Below are 22,521 nucleotides of genomic sequence, written 5' to 3'. Positions count from 1 at the left end.
TGAGCAATTGCATTGTGCATCACTTGTTTTCTTACACATTATTATTGTTAATACTATTACCATTATCACTATTATTATTATTATTATTATTTTCCTGTCTTAATAAACTGTCTTTATCTCAACTCACAGGCTTCACTTTCCCGTTTCTCTCCCCCATCCCAGAGAGGGAGGGGGGAGGGTGAGCGAACGGCTGTGTGGTGTTTAGCTGCCAGCCGGGTTAAACCACAACACTGACGAACAATCTCCTGTTAGCATGGGCCTTGCCAGGATGATTCTGTTCTCAGCTGGGAGAAATCGCTGCTGCTTCTCCAGGGGAACAACAGAGCCCAGCTGCTCACCCTCAGTGAACTGCTCCTGGCAGTGAGCCAGCAGAGGAAATGGATCTTTTCCCATCTTTCCCCATGCCGAACTGGATCTGTCTGCCTAGTTTTTCCCTGCCTAAAGAGGGCTTGGACCTCTTATTAGGTGGATGTGCAGGAAATTGCTTTCCTTCAATTGTTAGACAGAACAGGTATCCTTCTTTCTCATGAAGAGTGCTCCTGGTTCAGGGTTCTGCTTAACCTGGAAAATATATTTTAAAAAATAAATGAAACCACCACCAACAGACAAAACAGCATATTTACATATGCTGCATGACCACTGACTTGTTAGTTCTATTAATGTGCCTCCCTCCCTGTCCGACTTGCCCAGGTCTGAATTCTCAAGGAAGTCCCTCTGGTGCCGTCTGTGCTGAGCCTGTCGGTGTTTCAGCTCTGTCGTGTGTCTCAGAGCAGATAAAAAAGATGAAGGGAAAATCACAGCATCCTGAACCTTACTGTGACTGAATCCAAACCAAAGATTTCCGAGGTTCCAAAGCTTCTAGTTTAACCTTCTTCTTTCCAATTCCGTGTTTCCTTGTTTCAAGTGGAATGGAAGCTTCTCGGAGCCATGTTTTGGTAGAGGTTCAAATGAAGAAAAATCATATGATGGAGCGATGTGTTATTCTTAGAGTTGAAATAGAAGTGAAATAGTAGAAATAGAAGTTCATCTAACTTTAGTTATTGAACACTTAAGGACCCATGCAAGATTTCATCTAATTTCTCTATATCAACAGAGGCAGAGCTATCTCCAGCAGGCAGGTCTTCCTGTCTTAAGATAAATGCTGAAGACAGAGAGGCAAGCTGTTCTTTGGAAGCACCTATTTCTGTCCATTGACTACACAGGGGCTTAAATGAGTAATTTAAACTAGGTGCAACTTCATATATAGTCTCTCATCGTGTCTTTCAGTGCACAGCATAGTTGTTGGCTTTTGTGTGAAATTTGCTATAGGGTTAGGATATTGTTCATAGACTCTTGCAGTGCGGAGGTGAGAGTCTTTAGATATTTGAGGACAAAATATTTTATCTAATTGTGAGCTGCTGGATGTGGTGACCGTATCTGGGTGTCCTTTATAGAGCTTTATTCTTACATTTCTTTGGAACAATGAAAATGATTCTCCACACCATGAGACTTGAAAAAAGTCACTCCCTCCTAGTAATATTTAATATTTCAAATGTAATAGGTTCATTTAAAAATCTTTTTTAAAAAAATCTGTTTTATTAGAGTCTATTGGTTTGTCTAACGATGCCAATCCATCCTAGCAAAGCCCACAGTTTCTGGTTTCATCCACTGTTATCAAAATATTTCCCATTTGCATCCTGTTGCTGCTGGAACTGTAATAACTGAACAGGAGCTTGGGGTTCAACTCCTCTCGGTCCTGAACTTCATGTGATTATTTACTCTGGTGCAAATTAACGCCGTGAGCTGAGATCCTGCTGCAGCCAGCTGCAAGCCCAAGGGGCAAGGATGCTAAGACAACAACTTTTATTAGACTAACTGATATAATTGGAAACACAGACAAGCTTTGCAGTTCAGAGCCCCTTCATCAGTATGAAAGTATACATTTTTTCTAATTTGATGTGGTTAGGAGTCAATATCAGTACTTGGCAGTACAAGCCAAAGACAGCAAGACCTTGAGATTTTTAAACAAGGGCGTAAATTTCCGGGTGTTTGTATTTTACCCAAGGTTTTGCTCCTGCTCCAAGCCAGAGGTATTTGTAGCCTTCCTCCAGACTCTGCAGGCAGATTCTTTACCTATAATAGGGGATGATGACGATGACCAGCTTTTACAAAGAGCTTGGAGACTACTGACGTAAACATGCCCTGGGAGCAGGATGTCTCAGTGCTATTATTAGTATTTCATAAACTCTTTGTTTGTCCATTCCATCACTCCAGACATGCCTGTCACCTTTTCCTGCTCTAGCCTTCCAAGACCGTCAGCTGCTCTCACAGTTTTGCTTCCATCACATCTCACATCAAAGGACCACACGTTGTGGGAAAAGCATCTGCCTACTTTAGAATGTCCTAATAAACTGGCAGATGGTTTCATTCTTGTCCACTAATTCTTTCATCTGAGCACCAGTGAATACTGCTTCTCTCTTCCTTAATCCTTCTGCTTTAGACATAATTAGACTTCTAGCACCTCAACCAGAGGCTTTTATTTTCTGTCTCCCTTGTTTCTGCTGTTGGAGTGGATCCATATTTCATTAGCCCTAGTGTTCCCTACCGTATCTTTTCCGCTTTTATCATCTCTTTTTTGAGACTGAGAAATGCAATAGGGATTCACGATATGGTTAATGTGATAATATTTTGCATTTTGTATTTGATTCCTTCCTAACAACAACCAGTACTGAAGTAGCCTTTTCAGCTGAGTACTCAATCAATGCTGCACTTCTCTTTAACATAGAATATGTGGTGACGAGATAGACGGCGGTACAATGACCATCCAGAAAGCCATACAACTTCTGTGCTCCTCCGATGACAAATACCAGGCCATGGGTGCTTATTACCTCCAGCACACCTGCTTCCAGGATGAGTCTGCCAAGCAAGAGGTGAGCAAACTCCTTCAGAGCTCTGCTGTCATACTGGATGTGGTGCCACATGAGGTGGATGAAATTGGTTGTCCTCAGTAGCAAGGTCCTTTTGATTTTCATGATGGAGCCTCATAACTCGTTAGTCTCACACAGGACTTAATTAAGTAGGTTTTTTAACTATTAGTGGCTACTTTCTCTTAATAGCAGTCGGGTCAGTATTTTAACATAGGGGAATAGTTAGCAGGCACCAGAGGAGGCTGTGACTGTGTTTTCACCCTAACCCGCCGTGATACAGATTGAAGGGTTACGGTGATAAGGGAGCAGTCACCCAAACCCAGAGTTGTCTTCTGGAGGCAACTGCTCTTCCTTCCACATGAATTGTCTGCTATCTCTGAGCTGCAGTGTCAGAGCCACACAAAATTGCCCTAAATCCCACTGTGATCTTCACTGTGCATGGCTCAATGACATTTTGGCCATCTATTCAAGCCAATGGGTTCATCAGTGGTCACATACAAAGATGGTCGGCCAAACAGAAGGCCTCCTTACAGCAAAGTTCATTTTTCTTATGCTCCTTGCTCTCTGCTACTAAATTCATGGCAACACGCAGCAAGGGAGGCAGTTTCAACGCTGGATCTGCTGTAGCAAGACTGTCACAAAAGTTTATCTCCGTCCTGGCATGTTTGCAGTCATGTAAATGTGGGTTTCTCAAGACAGCATCTGCATGAAGGTGGCTTTCAGTTTTCTGGCAGCGTGATGGAGCTGCACACGCTGGCACAGGGTGCAGATGTGCCTCTGTGTCCCCAGTGCAGCTGAACCGAGTGCAGGGACCCCAGCCCACATAGCAGTTGCTAATTGCAGTTTGACCACACCCTTCGTTACCGTTGAAAACACTCTGAGCACCCGCCTGTCCCATTGCTTCCCAGAAAGATGTGTTAGAGCAGGTATGTGAGTCATCTGAGCGCACACTTGGTTGCTTTTTTTTTTTCTTTTTTAAAATGCACTCATTCATTTCTATTGTCAGCAGTTCTCCAGCCAATAAGTTTGTTTGTGCGAGCAGGCGCTCCATGTGGGCTCGTGTCCCCAGCAGACTTGACACAGGAGGAATCCTTCAGCTGGAGCCCCCACTGCTTTGGAGAGCTCACCTGTTTTTTGTGGTTTTTGAACAGGGAATTTGCTCTGCCTTCAAACACCCATGGTGTGCATGCGGTGTCCTGCAGCTTGGGGCTCTAGCCCCTTCCCAGTGCCACCCCTGCCCATACCCTTCCCTCTTCTCTGCTGGAGCATGGCCCATCGCTGCTGGCTGCCCCTGAGGGTGTTTACGCTCTGCCGTGACCGCAGCTCAGCCTGTGATTTCAGGATGCAGATAAATTACCATGTCATGTCATTGCATTGCTATGGATGGCCCCTGTTGTAGGCAGGGCAACATTTTTGCCTGATGGAAACGGATGGAGGTAGGTGAAAGTTTGTGGGAGCAAACACATTTACATCAGCCAAAAATTCGGCCCATGGCCATTACTCATAGGCATCCACTTCTAGAGTCTGAGCTCTAACCTCAAGGACAGCACCCTGGTGCCACAACTGATGGCAAGAACCAGCCGTGCCGTCTGAGGGCTCCAGCCATCCTCCTCTGCCAGGTCCCGTGAGTAGGTTCCACGCTGACTCCTTGCAATTATAGCTGTCCTTCTCCTGGCAATGCTCTGCACACCACGCCAATGTCAGCATGTCTCTCCTGGTGCAGGTCTATCGGCTCGGGGGAATCGCCAAGCTCGTCGAACTGCTCCGCAGCACGAACCAGAACGTACAGCGGGCAGCGGCAGGAGCCCTCCGAAATTTGGTCTTCAGGAATCCGACCAACAAGATAGAAACCCGGCGGCAGAATGGGATAAGGGAGTGTGTGAGCCTCCTACGGAGGACAGGGAACACTGAAATTCAGAAGCAGCTGACAGGTACATGACAGACTGCCAAGAGCCCCTCAGCTGGTGTCAGCCCAGATACCTTGAGCCTCCGAGGAGCTCACCCCTCTGCAAGCACCATGTTCCCATCTGACTGTTGGCCCTGCTGTCCGACACACAGAGCCAGCAAGAGGATGTTTTATTGTCCTGTTGCATGAAATGGCAACCTAAGACACAAAGCAGAGGAGGTCCTGGCCCTTTGGTGTCCTGCAGGGGTTCCCCAAATTATAGTTGCTCATCAGGGCTGTGCCTCTCCCAGGTTTTCCTGATATTGCCTTGCTATTCCCATGCTTTCCTGGTCCTCTGTCCCCTCTGCAGGGAATGACGAGGGTATTGGCAATCCCGGTACAGCTGGGCAGGTCATCTGGTTGGGGTCTCTCCTCTTCTTGAAGGATTGACTTGAATTCATTGGCGCCGGTCACCCCCAGCTGTGCCTGAGGTCCTGTGTGCAATCCTCCATAAGATCCCTGGAGAGATGCCTTCCTCCCATAACCTGATTACAATAAACACTAATTCTGGGAGGAGGGGATGATGCTTAGATGTACACCTCCTCATGATACCACGCTCCCATTGCCCATCTCCCTTGGGGATGGGCAGAGACTGGGGTTTAGGGCACCCTGAGTTCAGATGGTGGGAGCAAGAACTTTTTTTTTGCTGGAATTCACTCTGATCTCAAACTTCCTAACGCATGGCGACCTTCTGCTTGGGCTTGTGTCCATCTCCTTCCTAGGACTGCTCTGGAACCTCTCCTCCACCGATGAATTAAAGGAAGAGTTGATACAGGAGGCCCTCCCCGTCCTGACAGACTGTGTTATCATCCCTTTCTCTGGCTGGTCTGATGGCGGCTGCAACAGGACAAGAGAAATTATTGACCCAGAAGTTTTCTTCAATGCCACAGGGTGTTTGAGGTGAGTCATCAGGCAGGGACTTAGAGTAGCTTGCCGTGTGTTGACAAGAGCTGAATCTGTCTAAATCCTCTTACAATAAGCTAAAAACCACACTTGCTGCAATGCTATTAATAAAAAAAAAATATCTCTGAGAAAGTTTTCCCGACTAACAGAGGGTGAAGAAAAAAATGTATGCAAAATATTTTCGTAGTAGGTGTTGTTTATTTTTAAATAGGGTTGCTCTTGTGAAGTCTCTGCTCAAAAAATATAAGTTGCTTTGTAATTGGAGAGCTGTAATACTGAAACCTGACAGCGTTCAGCTTAGACCAGGAATCTTGGCACTTTTTGCCCTTACATTTTGAGGTTTCCAGAGAAAATTCTGGTTGCTAGAAAACAAACCGCTTTGAGTTCTGGGTGATAAAAAGACCGAATTCTCTATATGGGGAAAACAAGCATTTTCCCACTAATTTAAATAACTGTTTTAGTACAGAATAGTCCCCCAGCCCTGGACTTTACCTGCCACCCTTGGCCTATGCAGCTTGCTGCATATTGGCCTATTTTGCCAGATGGGTCACCCCCAAAAGAGGAGGAGCAGACTGAGCCTGGAGTAGTTTACTTTTTCAGAGAAAAGCCAGAGCCCTTTTGTAGAGGATCTTCGTCCTGACTTGCTGTTTCTCCTACCACCCTCCTCCACTTGGATGTGAGCACCTTGTCTCACTGGGAACAAGTGGGGGAAAAAAAAAAAAAAAAACTACCCAGTATAATTAGGTACTTTCATCAACTGAAGCTCTCCCCGAGGGAGCGCAGCACCGGCCGCACCCTTACCAGACACGCAGCTAGCAGGAGCTGTATCTGCTTGTGAAACGAAATGGGTGAACACGGCAGGGGCCTTTTGAGACGTGATACTATCGTCTTCTGTGGCTGGGAACCGTGTCTGAAAGATAGCGAGCGCTGCTCCCTTCCCTGTCTTGGAAGGCAACCTTCCCCGCGCAACTGCACGTCGTGATGTGCAGTGTGGAAGAATGCAGCCCTCCATTTTGAGACCATCTGAACCCACTGATACTGCAAAACAGCTCGTTAAAATGAAGGAGAGAGTGCAGGGACAGTGTAAAGCCAGCTTTCCATGGAGCGTAGCTCCAGAAAGGCTCTGCCCCTGTCCTGCAGCCTGCAGCAGCAGGATCCCGCTGAGGACGGTCCTGCAGGATGGCGAGGGAGCTGGGAAGGTGTGGGGGCACGGGGAGCATGGAAAGTGGGGCGAGATGGTCGGGAGCCCCTGCTCCACGGGGGGAGCCGGGCCAGCTCTGACTCACTGCGCTGCAACAGCATCACGCAGGGATGAGAACAGCCTTGGGTTTGCCCTGGGCTCGAGCCATTGCTGCTCAAGCATTTCTGGATTGCAGATGAATTCATGGTAATGAAGAGGCTGCAAATCACAGTGAACATCAAATCCAGTTCTGGAACGCCTGGAGTGAATATCTCACAGCGACTGCCAACCTCTCTTTGTTTTTCATTTGCAAGCTACAAGGCAATAAAACAGGGAAGAAAAAAAAAAAGGCAAAAAATATTTCCTGTTACTGGAAAAACTCCCCAGTCCTGGCAGCAACCTGCTGGGTGCTCAGGAATGCATTAGGAACTGGGCAATCCCACTGGTCAGAGCCATTGCTGCTCCTCAGCAGGTCCTTCCCATTCCCCACATAGGCATTGCTGTAAACCCTGTGTAGTTGTAGTTCCATGTGTACAACCATTTGCACGTTCCTGTTTTGTTTTTTTTTATTATTATTATTTATTTATTTTTGGGCACGAGGAGGCAATGAGTCTATGTAACATCACGTGTGGCCTCTGATCGTTCTCACTAGGAGGATGTCTTCTATACAGCGTTCCTTAAGAGGACGTTTCCCCCTATGGAATCAATCCAGGAGAGCAACATGAGAGCTCTGCACCACTGCAATCATACAGAAGGCCTCCAAAACGAAAGCAGAACTCTGGCCTTGCTGAATATAGGAAAAAAAAAAATCAATCAGGGCCATAATGAGAAAAGAGCTGATAGAGACTAGTGAGTGAAGCCAACTAATTCTCTCTCCTCCTTCCCTCCTGACATGCTCTGCCATGGCTTCCTTCAGAAACCTGAGTTCTGCAGACATGGGGCGCCAGACCATGAGGAATTACCCTGGCTTGATCGATTCTGTCATGACTTATGCCCAGAACTGCGTGGCTTCTAACCGACCTGATGACAAGGTACCAGCTGCTCCTCCCCGGCTCTTTGCCTGAGTTCAGCCCCGTAGTTACTCATTGCAGCTTTCAGAACATCTCCAAATCCCTTTCAAACAAGCATGAGAGGGGACTGGGCTCTTTGTGGCGGCTTTTGACCTACCAAATCCCAGTGTAATCTGTTATAGCATTGCAAATGTGCTGTGCTCTTGGCCTAACGTAGATGTCTGTTTTACAATTTCCCTTTACCAAACACAGAGCCACAGCAAAATAATTTGGCTCCTGAGCCCCCAGAATGCTCCCCTCCCTCACCTTCCCACCCAGGACCCTTCCAGCATCTAAACTTCCATCTCTCGCCCTTCCCACCACCACATCTCTTCTTCTGGCAGGTCACAAGTACATAAGCCCCACGTTGGTGTCACATTCAGCAAGAAGCCAGGAGCCAGTGTCTTTCTACCAGTCCACTGACTGTGACACTGATCACTGTGTGTAAATGGCACTTTTTTGGACAAAACAGAGTTTATAGCACATTTTCAGGAGCTCATCACCTGCTATATTAGCCAGACACCCCAGAGTCCCCAGTACAATACCCATTAAAATCAAAAATATTTCAAATGAGCTCAGGATTGAGCAAATCCTCTTTAGGGGACAGCTTTTTTAAAACAAACAAACAAACAAAAAAACATGGTTCCAGCAGAAGATACTGAAGCCAGATGTTTAGAAATGTAACTACGTGTTTTGGTGTTGGCTGCAGATATCTAGTGAAATTCTCCCTTGCTTTTTACATTGGTGTTTGCAGTCATTGATATCCAGGTAAAGCAGGCTTAAAAGCCTGTTCTTGGTTAAAAAAAATAATAATAAAATAAAAATAAAAAATCCCCTAATCTGTAGCCATGACTTGGATAAAATCATTGGAAGTTGGCTATGGAACTGAACAGTGACAGAGGGACCTAATGAGGTCCCTCAAGTCAGTCAGCTCACTGAGATCCATCAGATCTCAGTTTGGGCCATGAGGCCTTCATTCATGTCTACTCTTCCTCCTGTCTCCCCTCCACTGCCCTCTGGGCAGTGTTAAGACCTTATACAGCGTAGCTGCTAGAAAAGATAACTATGGCATGGTATATGTCCTCTCTGTAGCTATATGCAGTGCTGTTCCATATTTCTGCCTAATGTGACCCTTGCATTTTTGTTCTGGGGGTGATTTCAGTCTGTGGAGAATTGCATCTGCATCCTGCACAACCTCTCCTACCGCCTGGATGCCGAAGTTCCCAACAAATACACCCAGCTCAACCACATGGCCCGGAGCGTTTACATGGACAAAACTCTCACAGGCTGCTTCAACAGCAGGAGTGGTAAAATGGAGGTAAGACATGCTGCAAAGGGCTTGGAAATGTGATGTTCAGCCCCAGGCAGGGGCTGCAAGCGAGGAGCAGGATCTGAGTTTCCCATTTCTTGTCTCTTTGTAGAACGATGAGTATGGTGTCCCCCTTCCTGAGGAGGATTTTAAACCCAAAGGGCCCAGCTGGCTCTACCACTCCGATGCCATCCGCACCTACCTGTCCCTAATGGATCAGAGCAAGAAGGATGCCACCCTGGAGGCTTGTGCTGGAGCCCTGCAGAACCTCACTGCGAGCCGGGGGCTGGTAAGCGCTCCTCTCCTCTGCAGACACTCAACCAAACGTGTCAGCACCTTATGGTAGTCAGGAAGGGAAACGTCCTCCTTAAACTATTGCACTATTACAGATCTTTCCACAGTGGAAAGATCCATTAAGATCCATCTCAAGTTCTTATAAACACCAGAAATTTGTTCACATGGGGGCTAGAATCAGTGCCCCAAGGGTCTATCCCAGGTCCGTGTGCCTTTCCAGGGGCTCCTCTGGGTTTCCTCACTCTGTAGGTCATATCACCAGCACCTATAGTACTGGTACCCTCCCCCAGGACACCAGTGAGGATGTGCACAGATGTGCACAGATGTGGGCAGTTGTCCTTAAAGCAGGCAAAATGCTTTAAGGGATGTGCGTGTGCCGCCCGTGTGTGTGTTTCCTAAGCAGGAGGTGGCTCTAATAACAGGGTGGGTTGTGCTGTGGATTGTGCTCACATCGGAGCTGCTTGTAAAATTACCCTTGCAGATGTCCTGTACACGCCGGTGTGGCAGCACAGAGGTGGCACGGGCTGTGTGACACTGTGGACGTTGCATGGGCTTGGGGCTGGCGAGGGACACATCATGACAGCAGCTCCGTTTGCAGTGCCCAATATCGCTGCCCTGGGCATGTCCTCACAGGCTGCATTCACGAGGACAAACCCCGACTTGTCTGTGTCGAACTTCATCAATTCCAATTTAAATAAGATGGCTAGGGAGATAAAGGGGTAATTATTTCGTACGTAGGAGAGGTGTGTCACGTGTGCGAAGCGTTCCACCCAGAAACACGGCGTGACTCACGGAAGGAGCCTGTGCTGCTGGGACGGCATTAACCTGCCAGCTCCGATCTCCTGGGAGCTTTTGTTCCGAGTCTTTCTTTTTTGTTACAAGGCTTTCAGTGTGAAATACTTAGGGATTTTTTTTTTCTTTTCCCATTTAACAAAACCGTGCCGCTAATAACAAGGGGGATGAAGGCTGGCACAGTAAGGGTAGAGCTGATCAGAGACACAGAGCTGGAGCTACGTGCTCCACGGAAATGAAAAGGCTTTCAGCAATCAAGATCATTACATGAGAATGTTTTCTTTGGGAGGAAGAAAAACAAACAAACAAACAAAAACAGTTCTGAAAGTGGTGCAACAACTTACTTCAGCATTGTAGCAGGGATGTTTGGAATGGACCTGGATGTGCAGAATGTTTTTTTTTCAGAGGTCTTGCTCCAGCTCCGAGCTGGAGGTGGGGTGAGCTGCTGGGTATGTTCTCACTAAAAGGAAAAAGAAAATAGGGAAGAAGCTTGCAAAGCTTACTATAACCCTTTAGCTTTCAGAGGAAGCACCTGAATCTCTTCCCACTCTCACCTATATGCATCTCAGTCCCACTGGTGTGAGTCTGTAACACAGCATCTGTGCATCCTTGGAGCATGGGAAGGAAATTGAGTCTCAGCCCCATGGAAGGGGGTCACCTTCCAACCCGTTCCCATGTCACTGTTGATGGATGTGTGTCACTCTAGGGGCATGATGAACTCCAGCAGCCTGCCTGGTGGTGCAGTAGCTAAGAAGGTCAGATTAAACTCTATTAATAAGTGGGCAATTTATTAATGGTATGTGCTTCGAAGTCCATGAGCACTCAGCTGCATTGGCTACACCCTAAGATCTTTTAGATTTACGTAAACAAACATGAAATCAGGATCCAAGATGTGTACTTTGGGCCTTTGGCTTGTTTATTAAAGGTATCATTAGCTGTTTTTGCTCCAAAGCAGCCTATTACTTGTGGCACAACAGGGAGCTGAGCAAGGGCAATGTGGACATGAAAGGTAAAATTTCTCCAACTACTGGGAATATCAGTTAGGCAACCAAGTGTCCCCCCCCCAGGCCTCCAGAAAGAGGACAGGAGTCCCAGTCGTGTGACAGAGGATGGGAGGCTGACTTTGCAAACTCCTGTGGAGAAGAAGGGCAAATGACAAAGTAAGCGGGATTAACGCTAGGAGAAGGTGTTATGCAGATGCTTATTTTATAGCATGGTTGTGTTTGTCTGAACCTGCACATCATTGCAGTTGTGTCCTTCCAGCATGGGAAGTCATGACACTTCACTGTTCTGTCTCCTAGATGTCCAACGCAATGAGCCAACTGATTGGTGTGAAGGAAAAAGGGTTGCCTCGCATAGCACGGCTCCTGCAGTCCAACAGCTCTGAAGTTGTCCGGTCTGGGGCTTCTTTGCTGAGCAATATGTCCCGACATCCTATTCTCCACAAAACCATGGGTAAGTAATTTCCACCACAGTGGATTCCAGGACAAAGTCTAGTTTCTACCTCTCTAATATATGCCCACCTCCCTTTATAAACCCCATAACAGGACTCAGCCAGACTGGGCAAAACGGTGTCATTTGTTCTGGTCAAAAGGACCATTACAAGTGATATATGAAGGCTTAGCAACATGCCTGCTATCTCAGTCTCTACAAGCCTGTGGTATGCTTTATAGATAATGACAACTCTGCAGGGTCATGAGGATGTAGTGCAGATGATAGTTTTTGGGGAACTGAGTTGGACTTGACTACCCATAACCAACATCATTACCTTTCCAGAAGCCTGCAGCGCTCCTCTTAGCTCTGAAAACCAAGGAAAGGCTATTATGCTATTACCATCCAGCATTATTAGTGCCTCCTTCAGGGGATAACACTGCATTCTTGCATTGAATAGTGCTAACACAAATAATGTCATTCACCTCTGCTAGGTTTTATTTAAATGTTGATTGGAACATTCCACCTCTTTAGCTCACCAGGTGCTCCCAGATGTATCACGTCTCCTGTCATTCCAGTCTGGAAATACCAACAGCTATGGCGAGATCATGACATCAGCTTGTTACACTCTGAGGAACCTCATCATGTCCAACCCACACCTGGGAAAGTGTTACCTGACAAGCAACATGCTAAATAATGTAGTAAGCCTGTGCCGAAATGGGTGAGTTTGGGGCAGAAGGCATGGAGAGGGTCATACACAGACATTTTTGAGCCCCTGTACTCTGTGCAAAGCCAGATTAATATCAGAGCCTTCAGAAACACTTCAGAGCCACAGTGAAGCTTTATTCTTTCCCTGTACCTGTAAATTGAGAGTGCAGATACATTTCGAGCATGCTGGTAGAGACAAATCCTCAGCAGTGGTTTCTTGGAAACAGATATGAGCCATCCAGGGTGGGATTTGTAAAAGGGCCTAAGGCAATTTGCTCATTGAATTTTAAGAAAGTATAAAAGGAACTGAGGGACCAACATCTTAAACCTGTTAAAAATTCCAGCCCCCAAAGCAGGGGAGTTCAGAAGGCAACGTGAATCCCTAGTACCTGGGCTTCTCACTGACAGCTTCCTGCAGCTCTTACCATGAAGGTCAGGTCTGAGATTCAGGCACAGCTTTTATATTGGTATTATGCTTGATTTAATGTTCAAATGTATTCATCTTTTGGTTGGAGCACCCACCTCAAGTGGCAAAATACAGCTGTGACAAACCTTATATATTTTTATATATCTACTTTTTATAAGTAGATCCTCTGGTCTACTCACCTACATGCCATGAACTTGAACAGCTAAACAATCCCAACATATTTTACTACTTTTTCTTCTGGGATTTGGTTTGAGTTTTGCAGGTAATAATTCCATCCTGTTTGTTATCCACACCCCTTATAGCCCTGTGTAAAAGCTTGTCAACCCTTGCCAAACCTTGTGCTCTTTTCTGGCCAAATTGGTGTTTAACTTACAATGGAGCTTACAGTATCATGTATTCTCCATTCCAAGACTCTCATCTCTCCTCCCATCTGTCTTTGTTTTAAAATACCTTGTGCAAGTAACCTGTTGTTTTCTGTTATGAAAAGACATTCACATGCCTTCTCCATCATCCTTTGATAAACCACGTACAACTTACCACTTGTTTCAAGGCAGCAGAGACTCTCAGTCATTAGAAGTGGCCTCTTTGTTTAGTTTGGACCTCAGCCAACATATATCAGTCACTTTGCTGCTTTTATATGCTTCCACTCTGCAACAAGCCCAATTAACACAAAACCCTGCCCTCTTCTAAGTCTTCATTGTTATGAATGGCATTAACTTCTGCCTAAAGTCCCGCTTTGGCTCTCTCAGACAAGTCATCGGCTAATTTACTACTTCAGCTGAATATTGCTCAACTGGGGTTGTGCGTACCTTAATTGTCTTGCCTGTTTTGTGTGTTGAGCTTTGTTTTCAATGAGTCATGGAACTGTGAGAGTTACTAAACTCTGGAGATGTCTTCAGTGTGTTCCGCCTGTCTTCATCACAAATTCCTCCTGAGAAGCTCCCTGATTCTTTCCAAAAAAGGAACTTGAATTCGTCCTTTTATTCCTTTATTCATTTCTGTCCCCATGGATTTTTATGCTGTTTGATTCTTATGAAAAAACACCAACAATTGACATCCAAGACTAATCTATTTTATTCCAACCATATTATTTCAGACTGTTCCCATAGGGCAGATGTTAAAAAGATCTCCCCTCTAGTGACTTGACCCTGCTAATTCACAAATTGGCTAACTTTGGCCATCCCATGTCGCACCTTGTTAGCATTTTGCAGGGCTTTCTCTCTTTGTTTGCCTTAGTTTCCCTATGGACACACTTCCTTCTCCCCAAGCATTGGTGTTGGTTGCTTGACGTGTTTGCATAACACTCCCCTGGCACATGTTTATTCTGCCACCTACCAAACACTTCTTAGATTTTTGAACTGGTCTCTCTTTGCATTTGAAGCTGTAAGCTTCAAATGTGTGTTTAACATGCTTGAACAATTTTGTGTTCATATTTTAGGAAGAACTTTCAGGCTAAAGACAAGTAAGTTGTGTATACTTTCCCTTCTCATGTACTTCTCAGATGACACCCAGCTCTCCTCAAAGTCAGGGTTTCTTTTTCTTAATGCTACGTGTAGCTGTGTTCTGAGTGAAAGGCATGAACGGTTCAGGAGTTTATCTGATAGCTGTGGTTTCTTCTCCTTCCTGGAGCATCCCAATTAGATAATTGTCTCAGTCTCCTGCATATATCCTCCCCTATGACATAGGCTTCAGAGTGACAATGGTGTTTGCTCACTCTCTGTTATTTTTAATTCAGGTTGCCAAAATATTGAATATCATCTTTTTGTGTGTGGTGGTGTTTCTGAAAATCAAGCTCCAGTTACTGATTTTTTTGTGATGTCCTTTTCTTCTCTTTTCTGCAACTGTCTGAAAAATAGTCCTCTTCTCATTTTCAAGCAACATTATTTAACTGTTAAAATCATAATTTTTCTCAATAATTCTCTGGCCTGCACCAAAAGCTTATCTCCAAAATGTCTTTCTGTAACTTTAGAGCGTCAGATTTGCAATCTGTCTCACAACCCCTTTATCACTGATTTGTTCCAATTTCTCTTTCTTTGTTCTTTTCTTGATTCCTTTTCTTTTCCACAGGAGAGATTCTGTGGAAGAGAGTTCTTCTCACCCACAAATTTCCAGCTTCCTAGTTCTACTAAAGATTGCATCTTGGTATCGATTTTGTAATCTTTTCCTTGGAAGCCCCTCTTGCAGGAATTTCTTGGCATTTCCTATGGTTCTTGATATTTTTGTCCTTTGAGGAAACATAAGTTCCCCCATTTTTTCCCATTATTTGATACGCATTGTTCCCATAATTTGGTATGCATGCTGAAAGGCATTGTCTTTTGTGCTGCAGTCACGCTTTCCCTCCCCAGTCCTTTTGACTGGGTTCTTGCTATATTTTGTTGGATTAATAGCTTTCGGGATGACTGCTACCACTGCCACCAGTGGACATATTCACTGTTGTCTTTCCACATCTTCTGATTCAAGCTGTAAAAACAGTCTGTTCTTAAAATGAACTTTGATGGTCAGGCAGCTTGTTTTCAAAAAAAACTTCTCCCCACATGAGCTGTCCTTGATATTCTGTCCCATGGTATACACTTTATAGTTATACACTATTCCCAGCTCTTTTTTTTTAGGATATGCTACTTTACATATTGAGGTTGTCATCACAGCTGCATCAGTTCATGCTTAATCTTTTTATACCTAAATAGTAGTGCTGGATATTCTGTGTGTAATAGAGCCAGTACCAATCCTTCGAATTAAGAATGAACAGCTCTGCTATATATGCTGCAGCTATATATGCTCTAAAGACACAATGGCAAAAAGAACATAGTTGGCATCATCAGAAGCAAATTATTTTAAAAAAATGAAAATCAGTCTATCTTAGAAACAGAAAAACAACATGAAACAATATATCCCTGAGAAAAGGTATCTGGGACATGACTATTGAATCCTAAATAACTCAAAAGTTTATTGCTTTTCAATGGCTTTTCAGCCAGATACTATTTTCAACCACAACATTTTTTTAAGCATAGTCATTCTGATTACAGGGTATAGGTTGGTTATAACCAGAGAAACAATTTTGCAATAAAAACTAGTTCTCCTGTCCCAAAACATTGCTCAAGAATTTCTGGTTACGCACGGCTCCCCCAGTCCTCAACGCAGTACCAACATATGTGACTGGCACAACCCGTGTGGTGATTCTAACCAGATTAAATTTGGGAATTTCTTGTATGCTAGGAGGTCTTTGGTAATGACTGCTGCTTATGTGAGAGGAAAGCCCCAAAATATACTCAGTGGGGTTAGATTCCTGTCCTTCCACACTCACAGGAATGGTGTTTGCAGGTCCCAAGTGGTTCCTGATGACCGCTCTGCCACTCCTGTCCTCTAATGCGTCTTTTTGAGGACACTTTTCCTGAAACTGGGAGCCAGGGATGGTCCTGAGCCTGGTCTCCCCTTCATCGCCCTGTTTGAGACAGGCTGGGGCTGTCTCACTAGGCCCACACCAGGAGTCTTCCACAGGCAGGACGTGGTCCAGCAGATCAGGAGCAGTGATAACAACCAGCAGTGAGGTTTAGATCTAGGTTGTCATATGAAATGTTCCAAAATTATAGAAGATACTGTTATGACTCATGGTTTCGGAGCTGTTACATGAGCAAGTATCTATTAACTTGTGCTGAGTAAGGACTTCTGGTTACAGATGTTGTTATTGTGAATGCTCCCATCTCCTCCGTCCCCACAGGCAGCACGGAGCCCTTCCCTGCACTGCCCTCCCGAGGGTTCACCCACAACGTCCCTACGGAGCCCAGGGACGGGCTGCCACCTTTGCACGCTTCTTTCACTCTCCTGGATTTCACACTCCAGAAGCACTCCTTCAGCTCAGTTTCTTTGCTCTGATCTTCCCCTTTTCATTTGTCCCGTTCTGGCCCCAGTGGTTGCTGTCGCATAACCTCGCTGAGAGAGCAGCGGAGGTTTCCCGGGCAGGCCTCTGTCAGGCCGAGCCAGCCCCAGATGGGGATGGCTCAGGTAGGCCATGGGTAACACGTCCTGGTGTCTGTGGGCCGCTGCTCTGCAGCCATCCAGAATTCACCCGTGCTGCTTTCATCTTCCCAGCTCCTGTCCGAAAGCGGCTGAAGCTGCTCGCCTCCTCCTGACAGATCTTTGGTCGAACAGGGAGCTGCAGAGTGTGCTGAAGCAGGTAAGGAAAGCCCATCTGCCTCCTGGCTGACAGAGCAGCCCCGGTCTTGACTCACAGTGAGATTGCAGAGGTCGTGATTCAGCAGCGGGTACGGGCAGGGGCTGGGAGCAGCCCGAGGCACGGGACCGGTGACGCTCAGCACTCAGGCACCACATACGGCCCGAGGAAGAGGCAGTGGGGTCGCAACCACAGCTCCCGGGGCTGTCTTTAGGGATTTCCCTATCGCAGCCAGTTGTGTAGGATCAGCGTATCCTGCCAAATCCTCACAAAAGTTCCTCCCCTCTTTTCCCCCATTTTCTTCTGCAATCCGTAACCCTTCCCTGTGGTCACATCACCCCTACAGTCAGGATAATCTTTAAAAGGAATAAGAAGAGATTTTAGGATTTGTTTTGCTCCCTGCAACAGAAACTGTGGAAGTGCCAAGCCAGACGGGGCACTGAGCCAGCTCCTAGCTCCCAGTGGCTTGCTTTGAACGAGCCGGGTTTTTCCAACTCAACAACAGCAGCACCTGCAGAGAGTAAAGGGCCAAATTAAAGAGAAGGAGTAACATCCACAAAGGGGAATACCCTGGGGGCAGGAAGGTAGAGAGAACCTAAATATCATTCTTCTATTAACGGTTAGGGACTTTTCTCCATAGGAGTTCGTGTAGCTTTGCACCAGGCTCTGCTCAGGAGCTTGTGCCAACTCATTTTGATGTGACTGAGTCACTCCTGTGCTCATCACATAGGTATATACATCAGAGAAGCAGGCTGGGAGTCTGCAAGGATATATGCATCATGCATGTATCTTTGCCATGTTTCCAGGATGGGGAATAAGATGAATTAACGTTGAGTAAAGGATTACGTGAAGGTTTCCTCCAGTAAAGCTGGAGGAGTCCAGCTCCTAGCAGGCAGAGAACAAAGCAAGAAGGTGAAGTCCATCCACAAGGGTGCCTGTTTACGTGTTGAGGGCATGCAGAGGGAGGACAGAGAAGGCTGTTTGAGAATGAATCACACTTTTTAGGTGGAGGACAGCTTTCGAACTGGGCAGGAGGCTGTCTCACAGCAATAGATAGGTATCGGTTTTGAGGGCAATGCACATTCACTGCGCTTTGTATACATCTGCTTTTTCAGCAAGGATTTGATAAGAACATGATGGGATCTTTAGCTGGAACAACCTTCAGGACTCTCTCCTCCAGATTTTAGGAGCCTCTCCATGCACTTCTGGGCTGCAGGTGAGAACGGGGCCCACATCCATGGGGAAAGGGTGACTGGGGGCAGAGGAGCAGTGCATGAGCCCCATCAGAATTTTGCTCTTTTTAGTCATCCCCAAAGTGTTTTGTGTGATGCCTCACACCATTATCCTTAAACATTTTATGAACACTTAAGAATCTGCCAGTAGCCTCATGTCAAAATTTGGAACTCTGTGGTACCATCCAAACAATCCCAACAGAGAAACCAGGTTGGAGAGATCAAGGGCAGACTTTTCAGAGCATCACTAGGATATTTTTTCAGTGTGGGATGAGGTCTGAATCTGCAAAGTACTTCTGATTCATAATTCCCACTGAAGGGAAAGGTGTTGACCAGTTCTGCATTTTTTCAGGTATCAGATCTCTCTATAAGGTGGTATCGAGTTCATGGAGAACTAATTATATTCTCTCTTCCCCAACATGCTCTTTGCAGTCAAACTAAGCACAGTCCCGATGTAAGAGGAAATGGCAAATCCCACTTCTCTCCTTCTCCCCAGGCATGAATTTTGCTTCTTGCTTTGTTGGGTGGTTTCCACTGGGACTCAGCGTGATACTTCAGAGGAGTGTGGGAGTCCAGGGGGAAGAGCTATGGGTAACACAGAAACTGGGGACAGGCCAAGGGAAAAGATTAAAAGTTAGCTTTGAATGTAAAGAAAAAGATTTCTTGAATGCTTTAATTATCTGGGTATTTCTTTTTTCTTTTTTTCTCCATTTCAGAATTTGGAATTGGTTCGTGTCCAGGAAGACAACCCTTTCACAATTACTTAGGATGTTAAAGATGTAGATTGTTTCTGAGTTAAACTCAATTGTAAAGCAAACTAAACATATGGATTTCATGTGGATGATACTGATATTTTTAAGCATTTTCTTCTTTTTAGGGGGGAGAAGGGACTTTTAACAAGGTTATACTTTCTTGATGTCAATAATTATTTTTTTTGCAAAGAGTGTGTCTGTGTAACTATGTACATGTTGCTGTGTATGTGTGCATGCAGACAACATACATGTGCACACTTGGCAAGTAGGATCTTCCTACGGGCATAGCCCCCTGTCTTCCACCAGAAGTCAGTGTGATTTGTGCAGTTTATCCCCCTTGTAGAGTTTTGATAAATTCCACTTGATCCATGCACCAAATGCTGCCACACTAAATACTTGTCACAGCCTATTTTTACTCACAAGTACAAAAATTACCAGTTTTATGTTAAGTTCCCCCATTGCATATGGCTATTTTAAACAGATACACACAACAGTACTCTTCTTTAAAAAGGCTGGTTATTCCTAACATTTATGAACATGGGCTTCTTTTCTGCTTTTGATTTTTTCTCCGATGAACTCTTATAGTTATTAGTATGTTCTTTCCTGTCATGTGAACTCTTTATCTCAAGAAGCAAATTGACGTCTGCTGATTCTCTCCTGGGTCTCAGTAACCTTTCTCTGAAGCTGTATGTGAGGGGACAATTATAACACATCTGCAGAGCATGAATATACCAGGTCCCAAATCGTTTTGAGCACCGGAACAACGCCATCTCATGACTGTACCTGGACAAATGTGGCTTTTGAGAAGCTGAGCTGGAGACAGGAGGAGTTTGTTTTCCCCAGGGTCACTCACTGACTGCCACCCAGGGCTCAAGAGTGAGGGATGTGGCCTTTTTAATCACGGTTTGTTTGTACTGATCAAGGTAAAGAAATAGCATTAATATGCAAAGGAGTATAAGCATGTGTGTGAAGTCAGAAGCTCAGACACCCAGGGAAAGGACCAGCTAAGGATGTGTTTGTGCAGGGGCAGCAGACCCTGTTTTGCAGATGCCAAGGGTTCAGGAGGTGCTTGGGAAGGACGAGTTATGTAGCTGAGTCTGGAAAGGGAAAAACAGTCTCGCTTTTTTTAAGTGTCAGCCTCCTCACTTGGTGGCAAGTGGTATATCCCATTCACTTGACAGATATTCTGTGATTCGTGACTGCCGAGGGTCTATCCATAACAGTCAGGTTGGCTTTAACACAGCTCCAGACCTAAGAAATGGGGGGGCACTTGTCCCCTGTTTTGACAGGACGGAGCACGTGTCCGCAGAGAGGGAGATCGTTTGCCTGCTGGTTTTTCTCTTGGACTACAAAGGGTGGCTTAATCTTGTGCACTTTAATGAGCAACAACTATTTGCTTGCATTCACCCACGTTCAGTCGAGAGCTTTCTGTGCAGAGCTCCCAGCCAAATGAAAGAGAAAAAAGCACCTTTGAAGTGGAGAGCTAGAACCAGGTGAATCCGGTAGGACAGTTTCAGGAGCATTTAAACAGCAGCAAAGGAGCCCAGGCCCGTGGGCATGCCCTTGCCATACCTGCCAGATGTTACGTAGCTGGATATACATTCTCATTTCATGGTTCAAAATGTTTTCGGCAGGACCCAAGACTATGGACGTCCAAAATGGCTGCAGTATCCACAGGAAGGATTGTTACAGTTTTGGTGTAAAAGTATGTTGCGTGCAATTTTGCATTCAGATTTGTTCCTGTAATTACATGTTAGACTGAAGTCCTGGGAGCTAATGTTTTTCCCTGTAAAATTAATTGGGGAAAGCTAACTACAAAATGTAATGATGGAATATTGAGGAAATTCATTCTAATTGGCTGTTATTTAAGCTTTATTTTAAAACAGTGTTGCTGCTTTCACCGGTAATGCAGTTTACTATAGTGCTATATTAGGCACAAAGAGCTGTAGCTATATGATAATCATCTCACAATTAAATTTACAAGTACTGGAGATTTCATTACTAAATATTAAACACAAAGGACCAGATACATCATTCCCATAAACGCTATTAGTACAGTAAAGTTTTTTTGTTTTTTTCTTCCAAAGCTCATAAAACGATAAAAATAGAATGTCTCCATCCTCGAGATCTTCCAAACTTGACTGGACACAGCCCTGAGCAGCCCAATCTGGCTCTGACACTATCCCTGCATTGAGCTGGGCAGACCAGAGAGGTCCCTTCCAATCTTAATTTCCTTATTATGCTGCTGCATGTTGCTGCTCTCATACCTCAAAATATAGCTAACTTGAGAGAGCAGGGTGCTGTGTGAAGTGCTCTGCTACCCCAGGGCTGTTTTGCATCTATTTTTTTTTCCCCAGGAAATTCTCTGATACTCAACTCTGTTTTCCTCAGTTTCTCCTTGTAAAATCTGGACTACAGATTCTACCCAAGTAGGAGAAGTGACCCTGATGCCCAGCTGTGAAAGGAAAGGAAAATCAGACTTACTGGAGTAACTGGTGTTGCTCATAACCAGCAGTTTGGGACTTTCTTTTCCAAGCAATGCTTCTCCCAGGGACAGGGCTCAGCACTGAAGTACTTGGATGCTGTTCTCACCTCCAAAGTAAACATTTTTCATTCTAGGGAGACATTGTTTTTTAAAGGCACGCCTTTAACTCTGACACCTGCTTCAATGAGCTATTTTCCTGGTTTTCACTTATGCAAGAGCCAAGTAGGGCTCACCCAGTGATACGGGTGAGGCGGGCACAGTACGTAGCTCACGCTCTGGGTCGTAGTGATGGAGAATTACTGAGGGAAGGACCGTAGCTAGCAGCACTGTGAGCTCTGCCAGCAGCAGAAATAAGAGCAGTTGGGGCTTGATTTGTGCGCAGGACACGCAACCATGTAAATAAATACCATACTTGTCTGTCCTGGGCTTAGCAGAGCTTTTTGGTCTATTTTCTCATAAAATGCTTTGTTTGTTTGTGTATGTACAATCTAACCCACCCCAGCATTTCAGAAGCCTCATGGACAAGTAGAAGGCAGTAGGCAGTTTTATTCCTCTCTGACCATACACCAGTTTGTGACCACCCTAGCCTACCAGTCCATAGCTATACAGTGTATTCTGTAAGATATAGGTATGTGAGAATAATGTATCAGTTTTGTTTTGGCTGTACTGTATGTATTTGCTTCATTGGAAAAGCTGAAATCAATAAAAATTGCTGGAATTTCTTCAAGCTTCCTGTTTCAGGCGGTTTTATTTTTGTTGTCTTGCCATGATATTGGGAATGAACAAAGCATCTGTTTGAGAGGTTTGCAAGAGCCTGTTACCCTGCAGCATTCAGCCACTGGTCTCACCACTGGTCTGTTCTGCCTTTGCTGATACAAGGAATGAAGCTGTAAAGCCTGTTTCCTCCACCATTTCATCTTTGGCAAGCCTCAGAAGGTTT

At 45.3% G+C, this 22,521-nt stretch overlaps 1 protein-coding gene across 2 annotated transcripts in view; it reads left to right on the top strand.

Moving 5' to 3' along the window:
• Positions 1–22,308, top strand: part of PKP1 (plakophilin 1) — a 45,450-nt gene extending 23,142 nt beyond the window's left edge. For both annotated transcript variants that reach the window (XM_066982995.1, XM_066982996.1), the window contains 11 exons: positions 2,765–2,909; positions 4,630–4,837; positions 5,574–5,751; positions 7,851–7,965; positions 9,146–9,301; positions 9,405–9,581; positions 11,680–11,833; positions 12,344–12,530; positions 17,031–17,115; positions 18,228–18,328; positions 19,061–22,308. In XM_066982995.1, the coding sequence (XP_066839096.1) occupies positions 2,765–2,909; positions 4,630–4,837; positions 5,574–5,751; positions 7,851–7,965; positions 9,146–9,301; positions 9,405–9,581; positions 11,680–11,833; positions 12,344–12,530; positions 17,031–17,115; positions 18,228–18,299 (1,477 nt within the window). In that variant the 3' untranslated portion in view covers positions 18,300–18,328; positions 19,061–22,308. The remainder of the gene's footprint in view (positions 1–2,764; positions 2,910–4,629; positions 4,838–5,573; positions 5,752–7,850; positions 7,966–9,145; positions 9,302–9,404; positions 9,582–11,679; positions 11,834–12,343; positions 12,531–17,030; positions 17,116–18,227; positions 18,329–19,060) is intronic.
• Positions 22,309–22,521: the final 213 nt, after the last annotated feature.

This window comes from Anser cygnoides, chromosome 25 (assembly GCF_040182565.1).
Source record: "Anser cygnoides isolate HZ-2024a breed goose chromosome 25, Taihu_goose_T2T_genome, whole genome shotgun sequence".
NCBI classification, from domain to species: domain Eukaryota; kingdom Metazoa; phylum Chordata; class Aves; order Anseriformes; family Anatidae; genus Anser; species Anser cygnoides.
This window is presented reverse-complemented; position numbering and strand designations above follow the sequence as displayed.